This window comes from Mastomys coucha, unplaced genomic scaffold, assembly GCF_008632895.1.
Source record: "Mastomys coucha isolate ucsf_1 unplaced genomic scaffold, UCSF_Mcou_1 pScaffold3, whole genome shotgun sequence".
NCBI lineage: Eukaryota > Metazoa > Chordata > Mammalia > Rodentia > Muridae > Mastomys > Mastomys coucha.
In genome coordinates this window covers 71092464-71116265 of record NW_022196909.1, presented here as the reverse complement: position 1 = coordinate 71116265, position 23802 = coordinate 71092464, and the positions used below count along the sequence as shown (strand labels likewise).

The 23802-nt window shown below is 51.2% G+C and overlaps 3 protein-coding genes across 10 annotated transcripts in view; 1 reads left to right on the top strand and 2 right to left on the bottom strand.

Annotated features, from left to right (window-relative positions):
* Nucleotides 1-1953, bottom strand: part of Hdgfl2 (HDGF like 2) — a 20613-nt gene extending 18660 nt beyond the window's left edge. For 3 of the 6 annotated variants that reach the window (XM_031348690.1, XM_031348693.1, XM_031348694.1), the window contains exon 1: nt 1723-1951. In XM_031348690.1, the coding sequence (XP_031204550.1) occupies nt 1723-1794 (72 nt within the window). In that variant the 5' untranslated portion in view covers nt 1795-1951. Of the gene's footprint in view, nt 1-1722 lie in introns of all 6 variants that reach the window. The other 3 variants (XM_031348691.1, XM_031348695.1, XM_031348692.1) reach the window with 2 other exon arrangements.
* A 2535-nt stretch (nt 1954-4488) lies between these two features.
* On the top strand, nt 4489-11256 carry Ubxn6 (UBX domain protein 6). Its single transcript, XM_031348697.1, has 11 exons — nt 4489-4803; nt 6347-6510; nt 6799-6863; nt 7054-7182; nt 8573-8670; nt 8832-8907; nt 9752-9836; nt 9914-10133; nt 10208-10338; nt 10414-10562; nt 10808-11256. Exons 1-11 carry the CDS (start codon nt 4559-4561, stop codon nt 10934-10936), a joined length of 1491 nt encoding a protein of 496 aa, XP_031204557.1. The 5' UTR covers nt 4489-4558; the 3' UTR covers nt 10937-11256.
* A 220-nt stretch (nt 11257-11476) lies between these two features.
* Nucleotides 11477-23802, bottom strand: part of Chaf1a (chromatin assembly factor 1 subunit A) — a 30016-nt gene continuing 17690 nt past the window's right edge. For 2 of the 3 annotated variants that reach the window (XM_031348678.1, XM_031348676.1), the window contains exons 4-14: nt 22605-22661; nt 21112-21314; nt 20047-20107; nt 19839-19907; nt 16869-17092; nt 16463-16631; nt 16307-16387; nt 15760-15852; nt 14900-15155; nt 13752-14203; nt 11477-12102 (exon numbers count right to left, since the gene is read on the bottom strand). In XM_031348678.1, coding sequence (XP_031204538.1) covers nt 11959-12102; nt 13752-14203; nt 14900-15155; nt 15760-15852; nt 16307-16387; nt 16463-16631; nt 16869-17092; nt 19839-19907; nt 20047-20107; nt 21112-21314; nt 22605-22661 — 1809 coding nt within the window. In that variant the 3' untranslated portion in view covers nt 11477-11958. The remainder of the gene's footprint in view (nt 12103-13751; nt 14204-14899; nt 15156-15759; nt 15853-16306; nt 16388-16462; nt 16632-16868; nt 17093-19838; nt 19908-20046; nt 20108-21111; nt 21315-22604; nt 22662-23802) is intronic. The other variant, XM_031348677.1, reaches the window with a different exon arrangement.

Genomic DNA, 23802 nt, shown 5'->3' with positions numbered 1-23802 from the left:
GGGGGGGGGGGGGCCCATACAGGTACTTAAGCAGAGCCAGGCCCAGTATGGTCCCCTGAAGCCCCTCCCGGGGGTGGGCCTAGGTTCAGCTTCTTCTCACTCCCGGGACTTGCCAATGACTGCCTCTCCTGGAAAAAAGGCCCGGTCTGCTCTTGTCCCAGAGGTAAATCTGGCAGCTCCAGGGATGGAGAAGATTTGGGGTGGGGGTGGGGGTGGGAGTTGAAGGAGCCAAGCCCAGAGCAATCCGGAAGTCCCACCCTCTTTGTGAAAGCCCATGGGCTCCAGCAGCTGTCAGTCACTTTCCCACAGGATACTAGTAACCCCTTCCCCTCCAATCAGGTACTTGGAACTGTTCTCTCAGCGCTGGAGAAGGCTGGGAAGGGGGAAGGGAGAGCTTCACAGAGAGCAGAGGTAGACTAGGGAGGGCAGTGCCACGGTAAAGTTTATGCCAGATGACAAGCATCCTCAACCTGCCTTGCTGAGGACCGCCAGGCTGCTCCTCCCAACGGTCCCACACCTCAGGAACTTATGGGCCCTCTGATCCTCACCTCTAGGAGTTACCTCCTGGGCTGGTTCCCGTTCAGTTCGCTCTTTGGCATCCCCATGTCAACTCCCTGCCGTATGGCCTTCCATTCCCACCCCATGCAGACACAGCCAATCTGGCCTCTGTACTAAGACCCAGAGGCAACAAAACTGTTTCTATGCAAATGAACAAGTGCACCAGGACTTGCAACGCCAGCCACCATCTGCACAAACAAAAATTCCTTCAGTCCTGACACACGGGTGCAGCTAACTTCAGCCCTGGAATGACCTCTGTCCTAAGTCCTGGGGGCAACAGAAGGCTTTGGGTCCTTGTGTATGTGCCAATTTTTGCCAGGGCCAGAATTCTACTATCTGCGCACCCAGGCTCCAAACATCTACACTGCTTGGCCCCAGCTTTCTCAAACATGAAACCTTAGAGCCTCCTACTTCTACCCCCAGCCCGAAGCTGCCTGTTCTCAGGTGAGCTACATACAGCCCACTGAGTCCCTTTAAGGGCCGGACTCCAGGTCCCCATAAAAGCTTTCTTCCAGCCCTTGCCCTCATTTAGGTCATGGAGATAAGGTCCCTTTCTCTGGGGCTACATCCTGCTCCCCCATCCATCGCGCAGCCTCTCTGGGAGGGACTCTTCCCATCGTTTGACCCTTCCACTTCAATCCCAAGGTGCCCATGCACCCTTCGAGCACCACTACACCCCTCAGGCTCCACGATCCTAGGATCCCCTAAACGCATTTCTGAACTTTGGTGTCTCAGGCCCAGGACACCAAACCAAGTGACACAGGTCCTGGAGGTCAAGGAAGCACCACAGCCGTCCTCTGCAGGACTGGGGGGTCTCTGAGACTCAGGACCTCACCGTGCAGGCTACTCAGACCAAAACATTGCCACACCTCAGTTCCAAAGGACCATGAGTCTCAGGGTCAGGATCCGGAACCGTGGAACACAAGTCTCCCAGACCAGGGACCTCTCCGAAGACGCTCCAGACCCCAGGCACTGTGGTCCCGGAGGAAGGAGATTCCTCCACTCCAGAGGGCCACAGTGCAGCCACCTGAACCCGTAGCCCCAACCTCTCCTCTGCCTCTCCCCTCGGCCTCCATTCCAGCCTCCCCACGCTAGCCCGCCCGCGGCCCCTCTGCTCCGGGCCGCCAACTCCGCCGGGCCCGTCCACTCCACGCGCGGCCTCACCCGGGCCGGCCAGTGCGGGTAGCCCTTCATCTTGGCAAACACCAAGTCCCCGGGCTTGAAGGCGTGCGGCATGTTGTCGGCGGAGGCCCAGGCCGCGGGAAGCAGCAACGGCGGCGGTGGGAGGCGAAGCCAGAGGCGGGAGTCGGACGCCTGAGGGGCGGAGGCGTCCGCACGGGCCGCCGGCCGGCGTCTACTTATTGGGTTCGGCGCGACCGGAAGTCCCGCCCTTCCATGGCTATGGGCCGATGTCGCCGTCACTCATGACGACAGAGACGCGCGCGGACCAATAGAGGGAGGGGCTGGGTCAGAGCTAGTTAACGGGATTGGATAACGGAGCAGGAGCCAAGGGCGTGGACTAGGAGCCGGTGGGTGGGGCGGAGGCTGTCGGAGGTAAAAGACGAAAGCTTTAAGCGGCTACTGGGTGAAGCCTAGCGGACTGATGGGGCGGGGCTTAGGGTGGGATCGTTCATGGGCGTGGCTCGCAGTCAGGATGTGGGCGGGGTAGAGGGCATCAGACGCCTGAGACGCACAGACGTAAGGGGCTTAGATAGAAACGGGGCGTGGCCTAGAGCCGCCGGAGGCGGCGGCCCGGATGAAAGACTGAGACTAATGACAAGCCGCGATGGGGCGGGGCTAGTGAGGGCGAACGTACATAACAGCACTGAACGGGCCACTGGAGTCATCTGGACGAAACATAGCCAACCAATCAGCGTAGAAGACGGATTAAAGCCAGCCTTCCAGAAGGGCATCCGCGCAGCTATGAAGCCCATTGGCTATAGCTCAACCAATGACTGGCATGAAGACAAGTTCAACCGAACTCAGCAAACTCCCGCCGGGAGTTGGTAGAGGAAGGGGCGGGGCTCAAGAGAGGGCAGGGCTGAGAAGGGGGCGGGGCAGAGCTCACTTGTTTACTTTTTTTTTTTTTTTTTTTTTTTTTTTTTTTTTTTTTTTTTGTTTTTTTTCGAGACAAGGTTTTTCTGTGTAGCCTTGGCTGTGCTGGCACTCACTCTGTAGACCAGGCTGGCCTCGAACTCAGAAATCCACCTACCTCTGCCTCCCAAGTGCTGGGATTAAAGGCGTGCACCACCACTGCCCGGCACTTGTTTACTTTCATTATTTAAAAATATTTTCTTTTTCTGGGCTATAATACATTACATATTTTCACCTTATACTTACAGCACCTTTATACTTTGACATTTTGTATTTTAATTATTCTTACTTTATTTTATTTGGAGACAGGGTATACTGTCCTCACTGGGCTGCAACTTTTTATATAGACTAGGCTGGCTTCGAATTCACAAATGTACTTTTGCCTCTGCCTCCCCAGCTCTGTATCAAACATGTAATCCACCGTGCCCTGCCTTAAAATCTGTGTGCGCTATGCGAGGGCATGCACATGCATGCTACAGCGTATATATAGAAGTCACCGGAGGCTTACGGGTAAAGTAATTCATTCGATCAGCCATCTCACTAGCCATTTTATTTTAATTAATTTTATACTGTATCTTAGCAACTGTTTATGTTTATGACAGGATCTTATGCCAGGCTACTTTCTGAATAGCAGTGTACCCAAGGTGGATTTTGAACTTTTGATCTCCTGACTCTACTTCCCAAGGCTTATTTGGTGCTGGGGATGGAATCTGGGTGTTTTGCATGTTAGTGTAGGTGAGCTTTTCACCCTCTAAGCCCCATTCCCACGATGCTTATTTCTCTTATTTACAAAGTGTTGAATACCTACTGCACTTGAGTGTCACAAACTATTCCATGCTCAGTAAAAATACATTGGATACCAAGTGCCTCAGTTTCTCTAGCTGTAAAACAGGGTCCACAATGTAACATGTCCAGTGGGGCCAGAGAGGGTTAGTGACTTCCCTATCTTGAACTGTGTTTGGTCGTTGTGGTTCCTGGAGCTTCCACACTAGAATCCTGACTCACACCATAAAGAACTGTTTGTATTCTTGTGTTTATTTTTTTATTCTATGCATGATCTCAAAGGGAAACAAACTCAAAGGGAAATAAAGGTGGGACGTCTAGGCTGTAAGGACTTCTCACGATCTAAAAAGCTGACAGAGAACTGGCTCACTTAAGCCAGTCATCCCAGGATTCAGGAGAATTGTGGGAGGTGGAGATGGCAGGATGGCTGCTTGGGGTTTGTTGCCAGCCTAGCTCTAGTTTCAGGGAGAGACCCTGTTTCACAGGAATAAAGTTTGTCCTTTGTTCTCTGCCTGACATATATATTGGGGAACTTGGTGGTTGTACACCTATGATCTCAGTAATTGGGAGGTACAGACAGGTAAATCTCTGAGTTCAAGACCATCTTAGTCTCCATAGTAAAACTCAACCTCCAAAAAACCCCCAAAAAACAAAACACACACACACACACACAAAACATAGCTACAATCTTTCTTCTGTCTCTTGTCTCTCTCTCCAGGCAGGTTTCTTTTTATAGCCTTGGCTGTCCTGGAACTCAATCTATAGATCAGGTTCTGCCTACCTCTACCTCCTAAATGCTGAGATTAAAGGAATGGGCCACCAGTGCCTGGCTCAATTTTTTTTTTTTCCAAAGAGCTAAAACATCATGTCCTGGAACATTTTCTGAGCAATTCCTGACTGCCTTTTTTTTTTTTTTTAAAGATTTATATTTATTTTTGAGTACACTGTTGCTCTCTTCAGACACATCAGAAGAGGGCACTGCATCCCATTACAGATGATTGCGAGCGAACATGTGGTTGCCACCGCTGCCCGGCTTGGATGCTCTCTTAAGCTCCCTTGGCGGCTGCGCTGTCCTGAGGGAGGCGAGCCTGTCGCCTCGGCAACGGCGTCCGCAGACAGGAAGATGGCACCCCGCCCGCGAGGTGCCGCAAGGCGATTGTCACGTGCGCCGGGCGGGACTTCCGTCGCCGCGATATTTTCTTTCCGGTGGTTGGCCGCCTGCTCCTCATCCACCCGGGCCCTGCGCCCTCCGCCCCGCGGCCGACGCCGCCGGGCCGCTGCCGCCATGAAGAAGTTCTTCCAAGAGATCAAGGCTGACATCAAGTTCAAGAGCGCGGGGCCCGGCCAGAAGCTTACGGATTCCGCAGGGTGTGTGACGCTGGTTGGGCGACGGAGAGGGCGAGGGCCAGGGAGCAGACAGGGCCGGCGGTTGCGTGGGAGGTCCCTCTAGAGCACGCAGAGCCGGAGTAGTTGGGACGGCGGGGTGTGGGGATGGGCGGGGCCTACGGGGGTGGGGCCTAAGAGCAGGGCGGGGCGTCGCAGCAGTGGTGGGCGGGGCAGAAAGGGAAGGCAGTCCTGTGGTTTAGCACGGGTGGGGGGCGCGGCAGGGGTAGGCGGAAGCGGTGGTCGGTCGTGGTCTGCGCGTTCTGGTCACGGCTTGCAGACTCTCGGTCCTGGGTGGTGAGGAGGGACGGGGCAATGCCCAGAGTGGAGCTAAGGGAAGAGCCACCTAAAGGTGTGGCCTTGGCGGAGTTGGGGTAGGACCTAAGAGAAGGTGTGGGCAGGAGCTCTGTGAGATAGAAGACTTCTTTGTAGGCTGTGTAGTACTCTGGGAGGGATTGGGGAGTGAGAGGAGGAGTGTGGAAACCAGAGAACCCCAGATTGTTGTTGTGGTTGGGGTGCCAGGTGAAGATGGGATCTCTGTGGGGGCCTTGGCAGCTGGGGTACCCCCAGTATTGGGGTTCCTGGAGAACTTTGTGTTCTAGAGAGGGAGGTAAGGCATGTTGGAGCTGCCCAGAAGGGAGGGGTGAGGTAGAGATTGGAGACAGCTTCAGGCTAGTAGGAGTAGCCTGCAGGAAGCATATGTGGGGGAAGTGGGCCCCACAACAACCAGGGACCGGGGCTGTGTGAGGAGGGGCCTGCAGGCCAGGGCTAGAAGGGAGATAGACACAACAGGGTACAGCTACAAATAGTGGGGCAGCTTCCATGATGAGAGGAACATGGAGGTTCAAAGGATCCTCAGGCCAGGAGTTGATACTGGAGGGACTGGTGTCTGGAGGTCCAGTGTCAGTGTGTGTGTTCTATGAAAGTAAATGTCACTTTTATTTCCTCAGATGAAGTGATGAGATGAGAGCTTTTACCCAAGCTGTGTGAACACACTGCTTAGGCTGAGCCCAGAGCATTTCCTATGTTCTAACAACTATCCCAGGAAGCTTTTAATCAAGCTGACTAATTCAGTCTGCCATCTCTCAATTTCTCACTGAATTGCTCTGCTTAATCTCAAACTAAGTCTGGCAATCCCTTCTGGTTCCTTCTCATTCTCTAGCTGCAACCTGCCTCTGAACTGCTTTAGCTCTCTCTCTCTCTATGGCCTGCCTTTTATGTCCCCTCTTTCCTGACTGTTCTCAGAGTTGGGTATAATCTATCCCTGACTCATTCTGTCAAATCTTTCTGATTCGTCACTTTGTCTGCCCCTTAATTAGATGCCACTTTCAAACACGACTTCTTCCTTCTACAAACTAACTCTACATCTTTAGGGATTAAAGATACATGCTAAGGGCATGCATTACAGCTGTCTGCATTACAGCTAGAGAGATTAAAGATTTGTTGCACGTCTGCATTCCTCCCATGTTGCTTGATTAAAATTCCTCTATACACCTTTTTGCAAATTTGGGTCCCCATGTCTGTTCAGGGAGAAGACCTCCAAAGGAAAGTCACCACAGCTGGCCCTCCGACAGCCCCGTCAGGGCCCCACTGACGAGGCACAGATGGCTGCCGCTGCTGCCCTGGCCCGGCTGGAACAGAAGCAGCCCCGAGCCCGGGGTCCTACATCTCAGGACTCCATCCGGAACCAGGGTGAGTTCTGCTCTAGGTGGCACCTGTGGTGGACTGAATCCATAGGGAAAAGGTCCACAGAGGGCAGCTGTGAATCCCATGTGGCAGGAGACACCATTAGTTCTTGTTTGGATGTAGATTTGGAGAAGACAGGGATTAGACTCTACCTCCTGGAACATTGGCAGGGAGGGTTGCTAGCTCTCAGACCAGCCCTATCTTGCCCCTGCACCCCCATCCCTTTGCAGGCCTGAGCCTCTGGGTTCAGGCTGGGGTCCTTACTCTGTCTGTATCACACCTTCCTACTCTCAGTGAGGAAGGAACTTCAGGCCGAAGCCACCTCCAGCAACAATCCAGGAGCTCCTGGGACCAACTTGGTAAGATATCTGCTGGGGCCTGCCCAGTGTTCTGGGGCAGTATGGAGGCAGCTGAAACCTGGGGAGGGAGAGCCTCATGCATATGAGGCGTACCTTTGGCAGTGGGGAGGAGACAGACCTGTGGAAAGGAGGGGTGACGGCAGTGGGCCTTCATGTCCAGCTATAAGAGCCCCCTGTCTTCTATCTTTAGGTACCTGAGCCCAAGGAGGAAATCTCTCCCCACTTGGCAGTGCCTGGTGTGTTCTTCATCTGTCCACTCACAGGTGTCACCCTGAGGAGGGACCAGCGGGACGCCCACATCAAGCAGGCCATCCAGTCGGTGAGTGGCCTGTGCTCCAGCTACTGGACACATGCCCATTAAGCCTATTGTCTTAGTCACTATTCTACTATTCTGTTACAGTGAAGAGACGCCATGGTCAAGGCAGTTCTTATAAAAGTATTTAATTGGGACTAGCTTAGTTTCAGAGGTTTAGTCTCTTATGGCAGAGAATGGCAGCAGGCAGGCAGGTATGGTGCTGAAGTGGAATAGCTGAGCACTACATATCCTGATGTGACAGAGATGAGACAGAGAGATATGGCCTGCCATGGGTTTTTTAAGCCCCAAATCCCACCCCCCAGTGACACACTTCCAGCAAGGCACACCTAATCCTTCTAATCCTTTTTAATAGTGCCACTCCTCAATGACTAAACATCCCAATATATGATCCTGTCAGAGCCATCTCATTCAGACCACTGTACCTAGCAAGGTTTCTGCCCCATCCTCACGAGGCATAGGGTATAGGAGACTCAGAAAATATAAGTTAGATGTGGTACATTCCTGTTTTTCTGCTGAGGCAGAATTGTGAACCTTGGGCAGCCTATTGCTACACAAAAGAAAAGCTGGCTGGGTAGTGGTGGCACACCCCTTTAATCCCAGCACTTGGGAGGCAGAGGCAGGTGGATTACAGCCAAGGCTACAAAGAGAAACTGTCTTGAAAAAAAAAAAAAAGGCAAAGCTGGGAGTATGAGGACATGTACATACCTGTGCCCAGCTTGGACAGTGCCTGGTGGTTCCAGGTGTGCACATTCCAGTCCTGAGCTCTGCTGTAAGGAGTTCAACATGAGACTTGATATAAATTCAGATCAGGAAGGATAGCCCCTAGTGGAGGCTCCAGATTTGTCTTCCCCAGCTGGTAGAGGTCTCACATCCTTTGGCTTGTGGTTTCATCCTCCTGGGAACTGTCTGGCTTTCCCCAATTGTGGGTCTTCTGACTCTAGCCTAGCACTAGCAGCCACAATGCTGCCTTGTCCTGCAGTCCCACTATGGTGTCTTCCTGGGTTCCAGTATCATACCAGCTGCTCTGATTTGCTGATAGGCTTGTGTCCTTTGTTACCTGACACCCAATTGTGGCTGCCTTGGTCTTAGCACCTGGGAGTTTTTATGACTGGTGGTCATGGAGACCTTAGCCCAGGTACTGTGGTTCTTAAGGCAGATATATGGCCACAAGGACCCCAGAAATCTCAAAGAGATATGCTTGTCTCCTCTTCCTGCTTGGCCTTTTCCTCATCCTGGAAGAGGCATGAATGGTTTCTACTACAGGTGTGCATGCTCTTTGTCCTTTATCAAACACTTATGGCTGGCTTGGCCCGAGAACCCATGGCTGCAGCTGCTGTCCCTCTTCCCATTCCCCAGCAGCTTTATGGGGTCAGCATGCCCTCCTCTCCCCCAGCACTTTTCCACAGACCCTGTGGCTGCCTCCATCATGAAGATACATACATTCAATAAAGACCGGGACCGAGTGAAGCTGGGTGTGGATACTATCGCCAAGTGAGTGAGATGTTTACCCAAGGGATCTGAGCACTGGGGGCTACGGTGTAGACTCCCTATGCTTTGGGCACCAGGCTCACCCTAGCTGTGTGAGAACCTGAGTGTAAAAACTGTGAAGTCAGGTGGTCCCCTGGGTGGCTCTCCCTCTTCCCCCTCCCCAGGTACCTGGACAACATCCATTTACACCCAGAGGAAGAAAAGTACCAGAAAATCAAACTGCAGAACAAGGTGTTCCAGGTAGCTGCTATGGCTGTCCTTGGGTAACTGGGCACGGGGTGGGTGTCATGCATGCTGTGTTGCCTGGATTTTTGTCTGTTTTACTTTTGTTGCTGTTGAGACCAGGTCTCACTATATAGTCCAACCTGACCCAGTACTGGGGATCAGCTGAGTACTGACCCAGCTTTCAAAATGCTAGGATACAGGCATGGAGCTCATCACTCATCTTTTTTTTTTTTTTCTTTTTGGTTTTTTCAGACAGGGTTTCTTTGTGTAGCCCTGGCTGTCCTGGAACTCAGAAATCCGTCTGCCTCTGCCTCCCAAGTGCTGGGATTAAAGGCGTGTGCCACTACCGCCCAGCTCTCATCTTTCTTTTCATACATATATTTAATTTACAGGAGCCACTTCATATGTGGAGGAAAGAAAAGCTAGGGAGTAGGCTATCCTTCCACCACGTGGGTCTGGGAACACTAGGCGTCACACTTGGTGGCACACCTTCACTTACCTAGCTGTTTCACCAGTCCTGGTTTAATTTTTTTTGAGTATAGGATCTTGACCTTCAAGACCACAGTAATGTTTGGTCTATGATTGAAACTTGCTGGGGTTGTAGACCTGGCTCCCAGAAGTGGCCTCTCTTTGAGTACTTTTGGGGACTCACTCCCCACATTTATCCTACAAATGCAGACATGAGGCTTGTGGGTACAGCCTCTCCAACCACAAAGCCATTATGGCAGATGGCATTCCTAGAACCATTCACTAGGGGAAGACCCATGGGTGCCAGTGAGAGCTGCTTGGTGGCATCAATGCCAGTAATGGTGGGTCCTGGCCCTGCAACCTGGGTAACCTGTGTATGCCTCATCCTCAGGAGCGTATCAACTGCCTCGAGGGGAGCCATGAGTTCTTTGAGGCCATTGGCTTCAAGAAGGTGACCCTACCCGTGCCGGATCAGGGTGAGAGGGCGGCCAGGCAGGTGGGAGGGGGCAGGGGTGGCATGTGGGACACAAAGACAGCTGTGACGCCTCTGCAGAGGGTCAGGAAGAGTTCTACATCCTGAGTGAGGATGCACGGGCGCAGCCGCAGAACCTGGAGCAGCACAAGCGGCAGCTGTTGGGTGCGGAGCCTGTGCGGGCCACTCTGGATCGGCAACTCCGAGTCTTCCGCCCCTCAGCCCTGGCCTCACATTTTGAGCTCCCCTCAGATTTCTTCAGCCTCACAGCTGAGGAGGTGAAGCGGGAGCAAAGGCTCAGGTAGGCCCATATGAAGAGGGGGAAGTTCATGGGGCAATAGTTTAGGAGGCCTGACCACACTCTTCCCCACGCAGAACAGAGGTGGTGGAGCGGCTGAGCTCACTCAGGACCAAAGCCATGCGGGAGAAAGAGGAGCAGCGGGAGCTGCGCAAGTACACTTATGCCCTTCTGCGCGTACGCCTGCCAGATGGCTGTTTACTGCAAGGTCCGTGACCACCCCAGCCCAGGGTGGGTGGTAATCTGACTGTACCACCTCTGCCTCATGCCCTGTTCCCCGCAGGGACCTTCTATGCTCGCGAGAGGCTATCGGTGCTCTTCCAATTTGTGCGCGAGGCGCTACAGAATGACTGGCTGCCCTTTGAGCTGAGGGCCTCCGGTGGGCAGAAGCTGGAGGAGAACGAGGCCCTGGCTCTGAATGAGTGCGGGCTGGTGAGCTGGGGCTGTGCTCATGGGATCACACCCCTGGCACTGAATGGGAGGGTCCAGCATTTTGGACCAAATTGCCACTCCCAGGGTGTGTGTGGAGATGCTGGGCTTATTTTGTCTCAGTGCCTTGGTTTTCATCGGTGAGATGGGGAGCTAACTGAAGGGATCTGTATAGTGGTGAAGGTGGCATGGAGACAGGTCATCATAAGGGGTGTTGCATCCTAGGTGACATTCTCCCTGCCTTGCAGGTACCCTCTGCCCTGTTGACCTTCTCCTGGGATGCTTCAGTGTTGGAGGATATAAAGGCAGCAGGAGCTGAGCCACCAAAATCTGTCTTGAGGCCTGAGCTGCTTGCAGCCATCGAGCAACTCTCCTGAATAAATGCAGGCTTGGCCCATTGTGGCTCCAGTCTCATGCTGTTCCCAAACCCATTCCTTTCCCTGAGTCCCCAGCAATAGGAAAGACATTAGTAGCAGTAGTGTTGGGAACAAGGTCCGATCTCAGGAGCTGAATTCTCTGTGGGCTGTAAGAGACAGGCTTTTACCTGCCTGAGGTGTGTGGAACCTTAACTCTCTGGTGCCATCTTGGAATGCAACACAGGTGGAATGGACACACAGGCTGTGGATGGAGGCAGCTGGCAGCATGGAACTGTAATTCCTAAGTTATAAACCCCAAATAAACAGGCTATTTAAACTCAGCCTCCCAGTCTTTCATCAGAGCCAGAGCACCATGGTCATTGAAGGGCTGGCAAGTGTGAATCCTGTGCCTACAAGTCAACCAACCAACTCTAGGTTTAGTATCATTCTGAGGCCCCTGGGTGTTTCTTTTCTACCCTAGCAAGCTTGGACTGGACCCAGGACAGGTGGAAGGACATGCACCAATGTAATATGATAGTTGAGACAGAAGACATATAGGGCTCAGGTAGAGTATGTTTATACATGTCCACATTTGCCCAGGGCCTGCACAGCAGCCACATCATCCCTGGCACAATTCATAGCAGATGTTTGCCCACAGCAAGTGCTGTGATTAAGGCCCAAGCAGGCATCTGTCAATTAACTAAGAAGGGCAGATTAGCACACAGGCCCGGGGTCTTTACAATTTGGAAGTAGCTGTCCAGGCCTCCTCTCGACTCCAGACCTAGGAGTGTAGGACAAAGTGCTCTTACCATGGGAATCAGCAGGAGGCTCGGTCTGTTGGTTGCTAATCAGGTGCTGCAGGGAGCAGGCTGTTGCTGGTCTCCATTCCCATCTCCCTCTGCAGCTCTCTACAAGGCTGAGGGGAAGCATGGCCTCCACTGCCCAGAACATGCCTACTACCAGCCTTGCACTTCCGGTGCCTACACTCCACTACTCCCTGTCACCTAGGTCAATTTCCCCCAGGTCTTTCAACTTCACACCTGTCACTTGCAAAGTGTGGGCGCAGGTATGGGAGCTTCTGAAATGTCTCTCCCAACATCTGGCACATCTATGACCATACAGTCTGTGTCATCCTCTTCATCCTCTTCTGTGTCTGCCTGGAAGCCGTCCATGTCCCCAGACCCAACCTGTGCAAAACACAGCCTGTCAGCATGCTGACCCATGCAACCCCCAACATATTGTTCTGGACAATGTAATTCCTGGTGGAAACTGACTTCACTGGGGACTATTGCTGCAAACCAAGTGCTAAGATGAGCTATGTTCCAACCTCAATGTCAGTACCCCACAGCAACCTCAACAGCTTCTGGACTTTGGATTCAGAGAACCAACTGAACATGCACTTTCTTGGGTGTTTCTTTTGATGGCTAAGTCTCAGCAGCTCCTGCAACTGGGACGGACTATTGCTGGAATTCCTGGCTAGTTCATGGGTTTCTGGGGAGGAGAAAGATGCAGCCAGGTGACACCACATGGTGAGGAAAGTAGCCTGAGGAGAGCAGCTATCACTCCAGTTTCAATGCCTCTGTACATGGAGGCTGAGGCAGGGTAAAGAGCTGAGTGCAGCCTGGGCTGCTGCTTAGTGCTTAAGAACCCTGGCTGTTCAAAGAGAGGACCTGAAGTGGTTCCCAGCACCCACATGGCAGCTCACAACTGCTTTTTACTCCAGCTGCAGAGGATCTGATGCCCTTTGATAGACTCATGTGCACATGCGCACACAGCCATACAGGGATACACATCCATAAAAACATGATAAATCCTTAAAATGTGGAAAACCAAGGCTCAAAAGCTTGCACAGTCAGGATAATGGAATGCTCTTGACAGGTGTGTAGTGTTAGGCAGCATGATGTCTGGGTTGTATGGTTCAGTGCCACTTTGGCCAACTTCTCAGATCTGATCTGCATCCAATGGAATGTTTACATAAACTGTAAAGTTAAAATAAATACAAATGATGGTGGTAGTTCTTTAAAAAAAAAAAAAAGCTTGCACAGGACATAGTCTAGAGTGATCACAACTCCCAGCTATCGGTTGAACTACCCTGTGCTCTAAATGAATCCAGAATGGTCAAGACCACAGAGGCCCTCTCCAAGGATTATGGGTACCAAGTCCACAGTGGTAGCCAGCACCAGGCAACACTGGGAGCCAGAGTCCTAAACCAGCCTAGATCGCAGAAGACCAGAGACACTGGCACACATGAGCAAGCTAGGCTTCTCAATGGAAAAAATAAATGCTGACACTGCCTCAGTGGGCAGGGTTGCATAGGGTTCTGATGTTTGTCACAAACTTGTGCCAATGCAACCCAGTACACAAAGTGCCACTCAGAGTTAGGAGCTGTGGAGCAGGAGGCTGAGGGGTTGGTATATAACCCTGACTATGATATTCAGAGACATGGATAGATTCATGGCTGCTGGCCCATGCAGGGGGCCCAGGAGGACAGGTGAGGCATAGGTTCTTGGGAGGTAAGAAACTCCAGGTGACCATGATAATCATGACAGCTAGGTTACTAAGAACCAGTCCCTCAGTCAACTGTGGCCTCTGGAGGAAGCTGTACATGCAGATGCAACCATCTGTTCAGTTGCTGTTGTAGAGGGCAGATAGATAGCCCAATAGGTAAAGGCGATTGCTGCACAAGCCTGGCAATCGAAGTTACACACCAGAAACCCATGTGAAAGTCGGAAGAAACCAATGCCATAAAGCTGTTCTCTGACCTGGCATAAACCAAGCAGGTATACAGCCTGCTCTAGGCAGAAGTGGGCAAAAACTCATGCCCCCTACAGCTCACCTGTCCATCATAGCGCCGCTTCTTCATAAACTGTGTGATGCACATGGTGGCTGCTGGCTTCCGCTTGAGTGACATAGGCGTGCTTTGGCCAGGCCCCTCGGTGGAAACATTGCCACTGTCTTCCCTGGGTGCTGAGGGCATGGCAGTGATGTAGGTCCACTGGCAGGGCACTGGCAGGCACTCCTGGCCAAAGCTCCTGAGCACCTGTGGGTGCACATACCAGCACATACGGAAGTCGGGCCGCTTCTCATAGGCAGAGTTCTCGGAGATAAGGCGCTTCAGCCTGGCCTTGGATGGCACAGCAACAGCATCCTCCAAGCTGGGCATCTGCAGGTGTGGGGTAGGACTTGGGAGGCTCAGTAGGCCCCGGCGGCATTGCTCCTGGAATTCACGGATGATCACCTTGCTCCCATTCACATTGCCGTGTAGCAGCGGAAGCAACTGGGCCAGGACTGTGGGATGAGATGGGCTAAATGAAGCCATGAGAGCGTCCCATCCATCCTCACTGTTGGCAAGGCACACTCCAAAGAAAGCTACTTGGCATGGACTTAAGACTCGCTAAGCCACATGCCCACTTCCCAGTGGCCCTGAGCAATGCCATGTGGTCTGAGCAGCCACTGCTCTCTCTGAGCCACCAGTGTCCCCAGGTTTAGGACAGAGGGAGTGGCATTGCACTCTGGTCCAGGCCTCAAAACTGACTCAGTATTCTGCTGTGGCTCCTACTAAAATCTCCAAGGGAGCCAGGCCTATGGGCTCACACCTGCTATTCAAGTTCTCAGGAGATGGAAGCAGGAGAATCACCATAAGAGTTCAAGAACACTGCAAGGCATCTGGTAACCTCAAGACTTGTCTTAAGTCACAATATAAGACACTGACTCAAAAAACAAAACAAAAAACAAAAAAGTCAAGGATAGTGTAGCAAGACTGGGTATGGCTCAGTAGTAAGCACTTGGCAGGTTCATGCACATCTTGGGTTTGTACCCAGCACCCAAAATTAAAAGGGCAAGCTGCTACAGAGATGAGCAGAAGGCCCTGTCAGTTGTACACAGTGGACAGATGCCCACACATAGGCTCTGCAGACTTGTGACTTCATCAAGGACACCCTGCTGGGTGGGGGCTGTTCCCAGATACTCCCGCACCCTACTTACTATGCTGGTCCCTTTTTTCCCTCCTGGAGGCCCTGGGTTCTGGCTCGTCAGGGGATGCCACATCCAGCAGGCATGCAGTGAACTGCTGCAGCAGCTTCAAGTCGGAACCCGTGCAGTTGGCTGCCTCTGCCGCCCACACACATCCCACCTGCACAGGCTGCAGCACACGAAAGCGCTTGCCCTTGGCTAGGAGCTCATCCCACTCCTTGGCCTTCAGCTTCTGGCGTACTTTGTGGTTCTCGGGGTCTGCACACTCCTGTCAGGATATGGAGCAGACCCTTGTTTAATGCCCATGCTCCCTGGCACCAGAGCCAGCACCAGAGCCTAGGAGAATGTGGCAACGAAGGACAACTTTAAGGAGTCAGTTTCACATCCTCAATCATACGATGAGTCGGTATTTCAGCAGCTTTGCCTGTCCAGCCTCACAGCTTCTAAGACATGGTTACCAGGTGGCCAAATCCCTAACCCCAGAAACACCCCGCTCAATGTGGCTTCCAGTAGGGTATGAGCTGCCCAATGACAACATGGCAGGAAAGAGATGAGAAGAGACAGCCAGTCTGACCTCAGCCATCCTGTTCAGGCTCTCTAAATCTGCAACCAGGAGCTTGGGACCTAAGTATATCATTCAAGCTCTCCACAGCCCCTCATGGGAGAACTTGCAGGGGCACAGGACCTTCTGGAACTGTGGGGCAGCCCATGCTTTCTTTGGGGGTTTGTTAGAACTCTAGGTGAAATCTGCAGACCAGGCTGCATGTCAATCACTCTGCAACAGAGAAAGCCCAGGCCTACTCACCCAGAGCCTAAACCAAAGCAGCTGATCACCTCAACACCCTATAGCCAGCTCAGGCAGGAGCCCTCACCTCAGTCACGCCTTCATCTTCAGATAGGTACCCATGGGGCACAAAGAAGCCATCATCCTCATCCTCATCTTCCCCCACATCGTCATCCTCATCCTGGAAGAGAAAGAAAAGAGCTCACATGCACACAGAACACAGATGTCAGAGTTGAAGGCTAGTCTGGACTCACATATAAACACATAGGTGCACCGAGGAGCTTGCTGAGCCTTCCTAGTGCCCAACATTGGCTTTGGATGTTCGTTCCCTAGCTTATTCTCAGTGCCACAGTACATCTAGACGCATCTACATTGGTGTCAACAGGACTGCATTAGGTCACAGTGAGCTGGGGAACCAGGCAGAAACAACACATGTAGGCAGAAGGGACTGGTAGGGCTCAGTGTGGCTCCAGTCTGTCCATGTGCCTGGGGGAGCTGGGGTGGTAAGCACTCACTAGTCTAAGCAGGACCAGAAAACCAGATCAACAGGCGTACCCCATATAAGCCAACTGTATAGTGGTTGCCTCCTGCATTTGGTGTAGCCGATGCCATCCATCCTCACTGGGGTTACTTACCCCCTCACTGTGGGACAAAGACTCCCCAGGTTCCTCTTCTTCCCACTCATCATCACTGTCTACCTCATAGTCAAGAAGGTTCTAGAGAGAGAACAAGGTGTGAGCACCATAGCAGAGGAGTCTATCCCCACAAAGAACCCCAACCCCAAGGCTTACTTTGTCCTGGGCCCAGGGGTTACGGGGGCGGATGACTGCTGTCTTCTTGTTCCACGTCCCCCAGTATGCTGGCCGGTGGTTCTCTGAGAACTGCAGGAGCTTCATGCGGCCAAACTTCTTCCGTTCAGGCACACCATCCACCTTGCTGCTCTCCACGATGACCACATCCCTGATAATCAGACTATGCTTAATGATACTATGCTCTTGGCTGGCTGCCATGTGGCCTGCCTATTCAGGTGCTGCTCAGGACTGTTCTTCCTGTTGGACCCAGGGTGCAGGAGGTGTGCCCCATGACATGTAAGCCAAAAAGGACACTCTGGGAGATGGTGACTCTTGGACTCAGCAGCATAGAGCAGTATGGGGTTACATGCCAGGCTCTTCTATGGCCTGGTGTGCCAGCTCTCACCTGTCCATGTCTGTGTCATGGCCGCAGACCTGGGTGGGCCCCAATCTCAGGGGCAGCCGGCTTTTTAGGTCACTGAGGAAGGAGCTTGCCACACTCTGCTGCTGCAGGAGCTGGTCCAGCTGATCACACAGGTCTTGATCCAAGGCAGCTCGGGACCGTGGAGCCAGCACCATGTGTTCTTTGATTTCAAAGGGGGCAAACTTACCACAGGAGCCGGCTAGGGTCTGCAATAGGAAGAACTCAATGCACTACCGGCAGGTGAGAGGCCATGCTAGCACTACTGCACTGCTGCATGGTGGCCGAAGGGAGCTGCATGGGAACTGGAAGACCTCAGAGACTTTCTTCTTTGGAGTGATAGGAATGGATTTCAAACAAAGCCACTTGATAGCTACCTCCACCCGGGTAGCTTTCACCTCACTTGTGGAGACCCAGCCTTGTGTATAGCCTGGGCCAGCCTCAAACTGACAATCCTCACATCTAAGCCTGCTGAGATGACAGGCATGGGCCGACACAGTCGTCTTCCAGATTTTGGTTTTCTGCTTTTTTTCTCTGTGGGCACTGTATACATATGGTACATAGACATACACGCAAACAAAACACCCATACAAATAAAAACAAATATCTATAATAGAGGAAAATCTCCATTCATTTTGTTATGTGTATGTGTGTGTGCCTTTTGGTCCACACACTGTCTGAAATGTTTGTTAAACTCACTGAGCTCTGGAAAACCAGTTTCTGTGTGAGCTAAATGACTAGATGATTGGGATGGATGAGTGAGTGTATCCTAAGGAGCAGCTTAGACCCCAGGGACAGCATGTAGCAGAGCTCAGAGCCATTTCCTGTGTTCTAAGAGTGAAAACACAAGAGTCCCCAAAAGGGCATGTGTCCAGCCATATGCCCTATTGGCTGGGCCATTCACCCTACCATTGTTGCATTCTTAAGTTTTTTCTCTCTGACAGTTATGTTGGTGTACATGAGGGCTACACTTTGTACATAGCTTGGCTGTTTGGCTGGAGGTCTCCCTAGTGGGCATGCCACAGACACTGGGAACCCCTAAATATCATGCCACCCAAGCCTGGCCTCAGGGCCTCTTGGAGGGCAACCAGACCCTATCATATCCCAGAGCTTCCCCTAGGCTTTCCAAAGCTCTGAGTCAGAGAAGTAGCAGCTGGTCCCCTGGGGCCAGAAAACTCTTGTAGCATTAGGAATATTCAATATGGTCATAGCCCAGCTGACCACCTGAAATCCCAGTGCTCCTACCAAGGTATATAGGCCAGACCTCCAGGCAGAATACAGATCTAAAATACAATGGCTGGCAATGTGGCTCAGCAGGTCAAAAGCTCATCACCCATGCCTGGTGACCTGAGTTCAACTCTGATAACTTGTCCATGATGGGAAGAAAAAAATGACTATAGAAAGTTGTTCTCTGATCTCTGCCCAAGCATACATAGGTACAATAATAAATAATAAAAAAAAAAAACTAGGGGCCAACAAAATATCTCAGGGTAAAGGTGCTTGCTTTCAAACCTTATGACCGAATTAGGAGTTCTAATCCCCTGAATTAGAACCCACACACTGTAAGAATTGACTCCTTTAAGTTTCACTCTTAGTTTCATATATACGTGTGTAGTCATAAACCATTCACCTCATGGATTAAAAGTATGTTGCTTGGATGCCACATCCCACCGTTTAAAACCTCAACCCTTCCTATTTCTGCAAAGTCAAAGGCATAGAACATAAAACTTTCTAAGCAAAACCCAAAACAGCCAGCAGAACAGGAAGGGACAAAGCCCAGGAGATGGCAAGCCACCATAACACAGTGCAGGCTACACCAGGGCTATCCTCAGGGTACTCCAAGCCCTTACCCAGTGTTTCTTTCCACAAGATGAGTGGGTTTTGTCACGGGCTCTGGCTCTGGTATTGGTCATAGACCAAGTGCCTAGAGCCATGTTGAGCCTCCTGCTTCATACATTAGCTAGGGATTTGATGGAGGTACAGAGCAGACTCACAAATGCAAACAGGATGCTTCAACTGAGCTGATAAGAGCATCATTTCTCCACTTGCCTACAGGCTAAGGTGGCTGAGGTAAAAGAGTAGTTGCCACTCATGGCATGGCAGGAGGGGCCGCCTTCCACCTCAATTACCACATGTGAAGCTGGCCAGGGTCACCACAGCTTTCCTTCCCAATAAACAAGGCCATTTCCAGGTAGTCACAGTACTATGTTGTGTCTCATTCTGGCCAGGTGATGAGGATGACACATTGTGTGCAAACATTAAGACCATGTTCAGCCCCTGGCATTTTCAGTCCTGAAGTTGCAGCATTCAGGGGCTGATGGAGAAGGATGGTGAGCTCAAGACTAGCTCAGCCTACACAGCCAGTGCTAAGCTAGATCCTAACATGCCAGGGTCAGGATCTAAGTAAGATCCCCAAGCCACCAAAGCCACCGCGGGACAAGTATTCGAGTGACATGTAGCACAGTGTTATCTAAGGGTGGGCAGTGAGGGAAGCGGCTGGGTGAAAGGCCAGCCTCAGGCTACCCACTTCCTACTGCACCTCAGGCCTCTGCTCCTAGGGCTACCATGCCATCCACAAGTCAGCTCTCAGAGTGGCATCACTGGGCTCCACAGCCTTCTAGAGGCAAAGAAAAAGCTCAGACTTGAACCCTGAAAGGAATGTATTCAGTGGTCCTAGAGCAAGACTAGGGAGATGCATTGTCAGTACAATGCTGCCGTCCAAGGTAGCAACCACATAAGATCCTGAGCCCAGCACAGTGGGTAACTTTGGCTCTGCAATGGCAGCAGACAGAGCACTCTTCCTGTTTGCTGGCCAGCCAATTTATACACAATTTGTAGGTATAAGGCTCTAAGAAATTCTCTCAAAAAACAGGGTGAATGGGGGCAAACTCACAGTATTTTAAAAAGCCCAACAAGAGTTAGCTGTGCCTAGAACAGAGCTGAGGCAGCACTCACCTTGGGAGCCTGTGGAGTCTTCGGTTTCTGGAAGAATCTAGTGATCTCCGCCTTTTCTGCCTTAATGCGCTACGGTGGGAAGGAGACAAGACAGGCACTTACCCCAGGGCATTCTGGGAAGGCAATATTGTCCTCAACCTATGCCCTCATCCATATGCCCTCACTACAGCTGAGATGAGATCTGAGTGGGCATGCAGCCAAGGCTAACCTTTTCTTCTTCCCGTAACCGCTTCTCCTCCTCTTTCTTCCTCTTCTCCTCCAGTTTAGCCCTGGGAGACAGAAGAAGTGAGTTGTGAGCCCAGGGAGCCAGCTCCTCCCATATCCCACCTTCAACAAGTCTCTAACAAAGAAAAATGCACAACCTCAAAGTTCTTTTCTTTGCTTCGGAGACACAGTCTTGCTAGGCAGCCCGAAGCCTCTTGCCCCTGCCTGAGTGCTGATGTTATTGGTATCCCAAGTCTCCAAATAAACTTATTTTGAGAGAGGGTCTCACTATGTAGAGTAAGCTGATCTGCAACTCATAGCATCCATTAGCTTGAGTGAGGATTAAAGGCATGCACCACATCTCCCCATCAATATGAAATTCTTGATGGCTTGGGGTTCTGTGGGCAGAGTGATGACTAGGCATGCACCAAGCACTAGGGTGGAGACAGGAGAATTGAATCAAAAGCCGAAGGGCCTCCTCAGCAATACGACAAACGTGCTCAAAAATCATTTGCCATTGAATAATCTCAGCCATCTACTTGCAGAGAACAAAGAATGTTTTTCTTTGTTGTTGTTTTTGGCTGGGCATAGAGGCATATGCTTTTAATCCCAGCAGAGCCAAGGTGATCTTTGAGTGTGAGGTCAACCTAGTCAACAGAATGAGCTCCAAGACAGCTATGGCTACAGAGAGACCCTGTCTCAGAAAACCAAAATGAAATGAAACCAAAAATAGAAAAACAAATGAACAGTACTATCTGGATAGAAATGAGAATGTCTCATGAGATACCGAGCTTCTGTGAGCTTCTTTCAGAGTCAAAACCTTGAGGGGCACAGTAGCTGTCTCCTGAGGCAATGGCCCAGTTAGGGAACCGAGGAAGAAATGTTGATATGACCAGAGCATCTGAAACCAAATCCCCAACAGTCTGGTAGCCACCAGCCAGCCAAAGCCCACAGCCCTACATAACACAGTCCAGAAACCAACTAAACCTCTCCAGCTCTAAGGAGTGAGGGACAGAAAGGACTCAGCAGGGACACTGCTGCGGAGTGCCTCTAGGGGCTGGACACTCACTCCAGAGCCTCCTGCCGCTCCTTGCGTCTTTCCTCCTTAAGCCGCTGCTTCTCTGCCTTCTCCTTCTCATCTTTCTCCCGCTTCTCCCTGCGCTCCTTCTCCTTCAGCTCCTTCTCCTCCTCCTTCTTCCTCCGTGCCTCCTCCTTGGCTCGTCGCATCTCTTCCCTCAGCTTTTCCTTCTCCTCTCTCTGCTGTTCTCTATCCTGTGAAGACAGTAGCAAAGGTACCTCATAGGTGAGCCGTGACAAGAACTGCCAAGTTCAGAGCCCAGCACTCAGGACACAAATGGTAGGATGCCAGGTCTCCACATAGCCAAGGCTGACTCAAGATTTCTTGCATACACATGTGTGACTTTATTTCTTTTGAGGTGGTTGACTGGGCTAAGGTACAGGAGCTTGGTGGGAAAGTCTTGGGTTAGACTCAATCAATGCCCAGCAGGTATATCCACACTTGGAGCTGTGGGTATGTGGGCAGCTGCTGTAGCAAACCTGTGTTAGGTCTTGGTAGCATATTTTTCAACCGTGTACTGGGCCATAGCTCTCAAGTGCTACTTTCTGGCAAAAAGAGGCAGTGTGAACTAAGCAGGAGGCACAGGTCTGACTGTTGCAGGGACCGGTCTGTCCCTGGTTGTTGCTAAGGAGACAGGTGCCCTGGAAAGTCTGGCCACTGTACTTTGCACATGTGCTGCTCACCCAGACTAAGTTGCACTTGGAGGTGCAGACATGCCATCCTGTCACTGGAAAGACCTAGGCCAGACTGGGCTACACAGTGAGCCTCTGTCTAAACAGATCAGACAGACAGGCTGGGTGCCCTGTAGAGGACCAGCATGTTCAGCATGCAAATGGCCGACCATCCAATACTGAATGCCAAGGAGCCCCACTGGCATGGTACCCTGCCTAACTCAAAAGGGGCTGTGTAGTCCAGACTTTTCCATATTAAGAAACAGAGTCCGCACTGTGGGCCACATGGTAAGAAGCAGCAGCTGTCAGCTCTGCACTATCTGGAACTACTCCCATGTGACCCTAACTCACAGAGAGTGCCACTGACAAAGCTATTTTGTTTGGTTGATTTTTGAAAAAAATTTTTTTTCAAACAAGGTCTTGCCAGCTGATGGTGGTGCACGCCTTTAACCCCAGCACTTGAGATACAGAAGCAAGTGAATCTCTGAGTTCAAGGCCAGCCTGGTTTACAGAGTGAGTTCCAGTACAGCCAGTTCTAGAGAAACCCTGTCTCAAAAACAAAACAAAATGAAAAAACATAAGAAAAAGAGAAAAGAGATAGGGTTTTACTATATAACCCTGGCTGAATTTGAACCCAATGCCCTTTTGAAGGGAGCTTTCCCACCACCTCCATTTGTGCTAGGAGAGACCAAGGCAGGATTTATGCACTCAGGACACCTCAGTGTATCACTACTGTTAGTGCAATGGCAGTACAAGTGCAGCCCAGAAAAGCACAGAGGTTCAGAGAACTGGGAGGGAGGGAGGGGGCCTTACTCTGTGCAGTTTGCTCCTGCTCTTCTCTGTGGAGCCTTTGACAAGATTCTTGGCAACCTGAAAGGAAAGACAAAAGAGCTTAAGTCACATTGCCCAGGGACTCCATCATACCCTGCACAAAGGGCAGCAGAGACATTATGAGTGCAGTCTGTAAGCCCCTCAAAAGCCTAGCAATTTAGCAGTTGACTATTTATCTTGAAGCACAAAGACCGAAAAAAGCCAGGTGTAATGATAAGACAGTTTTAATCCCAGTACTGGAAACCAGGAGATAGGATTCCTAGGGGCTCACTGCTTAGCAGTCTACTTCAACTAGCTGGCCCAGGCCCAAGTGGCACACATATGTCAGAAGCCACCCAGGGAAGGCTAAAGGCATGCAAATACATTTCCTGGAGATAGTCCATTGTTTTGCACGGCCAGAAAAGGGTGAACTCTGAAATGCAAGGCCAGAAACTTGATCTTGATGCTGATAAGCCTTTCCTGTCACTGTTATATAGCCTAATGATTCCTGGGCATCTGCTCACCCTATTGAACAAATTTCCTGCAGGTCAACATGAAGATGAACTTCCATAAATTAATGAAGTTTTAGGAGATGGTTTTAGTTGTTTTGCCAAAAAGATGTAATAAAGTTAGAATCAAGAATAGAATGTAGCCGGGCAGTGGTGGCGCACGCCTTTAATCCTAGCACTTGGGAGGCAGAGGCAGGCGGATTTCCGAGTTCGAGGCCAGCCTGGTATACAGAGTTCCAGGACAGCTGGGGCTACAGAGAGAAACCCTGTCTCGAAAAAACCAAAAAGAAAAAAAAAAAAAAAAAGGAATAGAATGCGAGGGCTGGAGAGATGGCTTAGAAGTTAAGAGCACTGACTGCTCTCTCAGAGGTCCTGAGTTCAATTCCCAGAAACCACATGTTAGCTCACAACCATCTGTAATGTGATCTGATGCCCTCTTCTGGTGTGACTGAAGGCAGCTATAGTATATTCACATACATAAAAATAAGTAAGAGTTAGGACAGCCAGGGCTATACAGAGAAACGTCTCGGAAAAACCAAAAAACAAAAAAAACAAAAAAAAAACCACCCAAATCCAATTCTTACATGTTAACAGTGTCTCCAAGCAGTAGTGGCGAACGCCTTTAATCCCAGCACTTGGGAGGCAGAGACAGGCGGATCCAGGGCTATACAGAGAAACCCTGTCTCCCTGTC

Bases quoted from the DNA above. Each gene is read 5' to 3' on its own strand.
- Ubxn6 (XM_031348697.1), top strand. From the start codon at position 4,559: ATGGCACCCCGCCCGCGAGGTGCCGCAAGGCGATTGTCACGTGCGCCG. The intron at 6,864-7,053 runs GTAAGATATCTG...TTCTATCTTTAG, and splicing joins GAGCTCCTGGGACCAACTTG to GTACCTGAGCCCAAGGAGGA. The intron at 10,339-10,413 runs GTCCGTGACCAC...TGTTCCCCGCAG, and splicing joins AGATGGCTGTTTACTGCAAG to GGACCTTCTATGCTCGCGAG.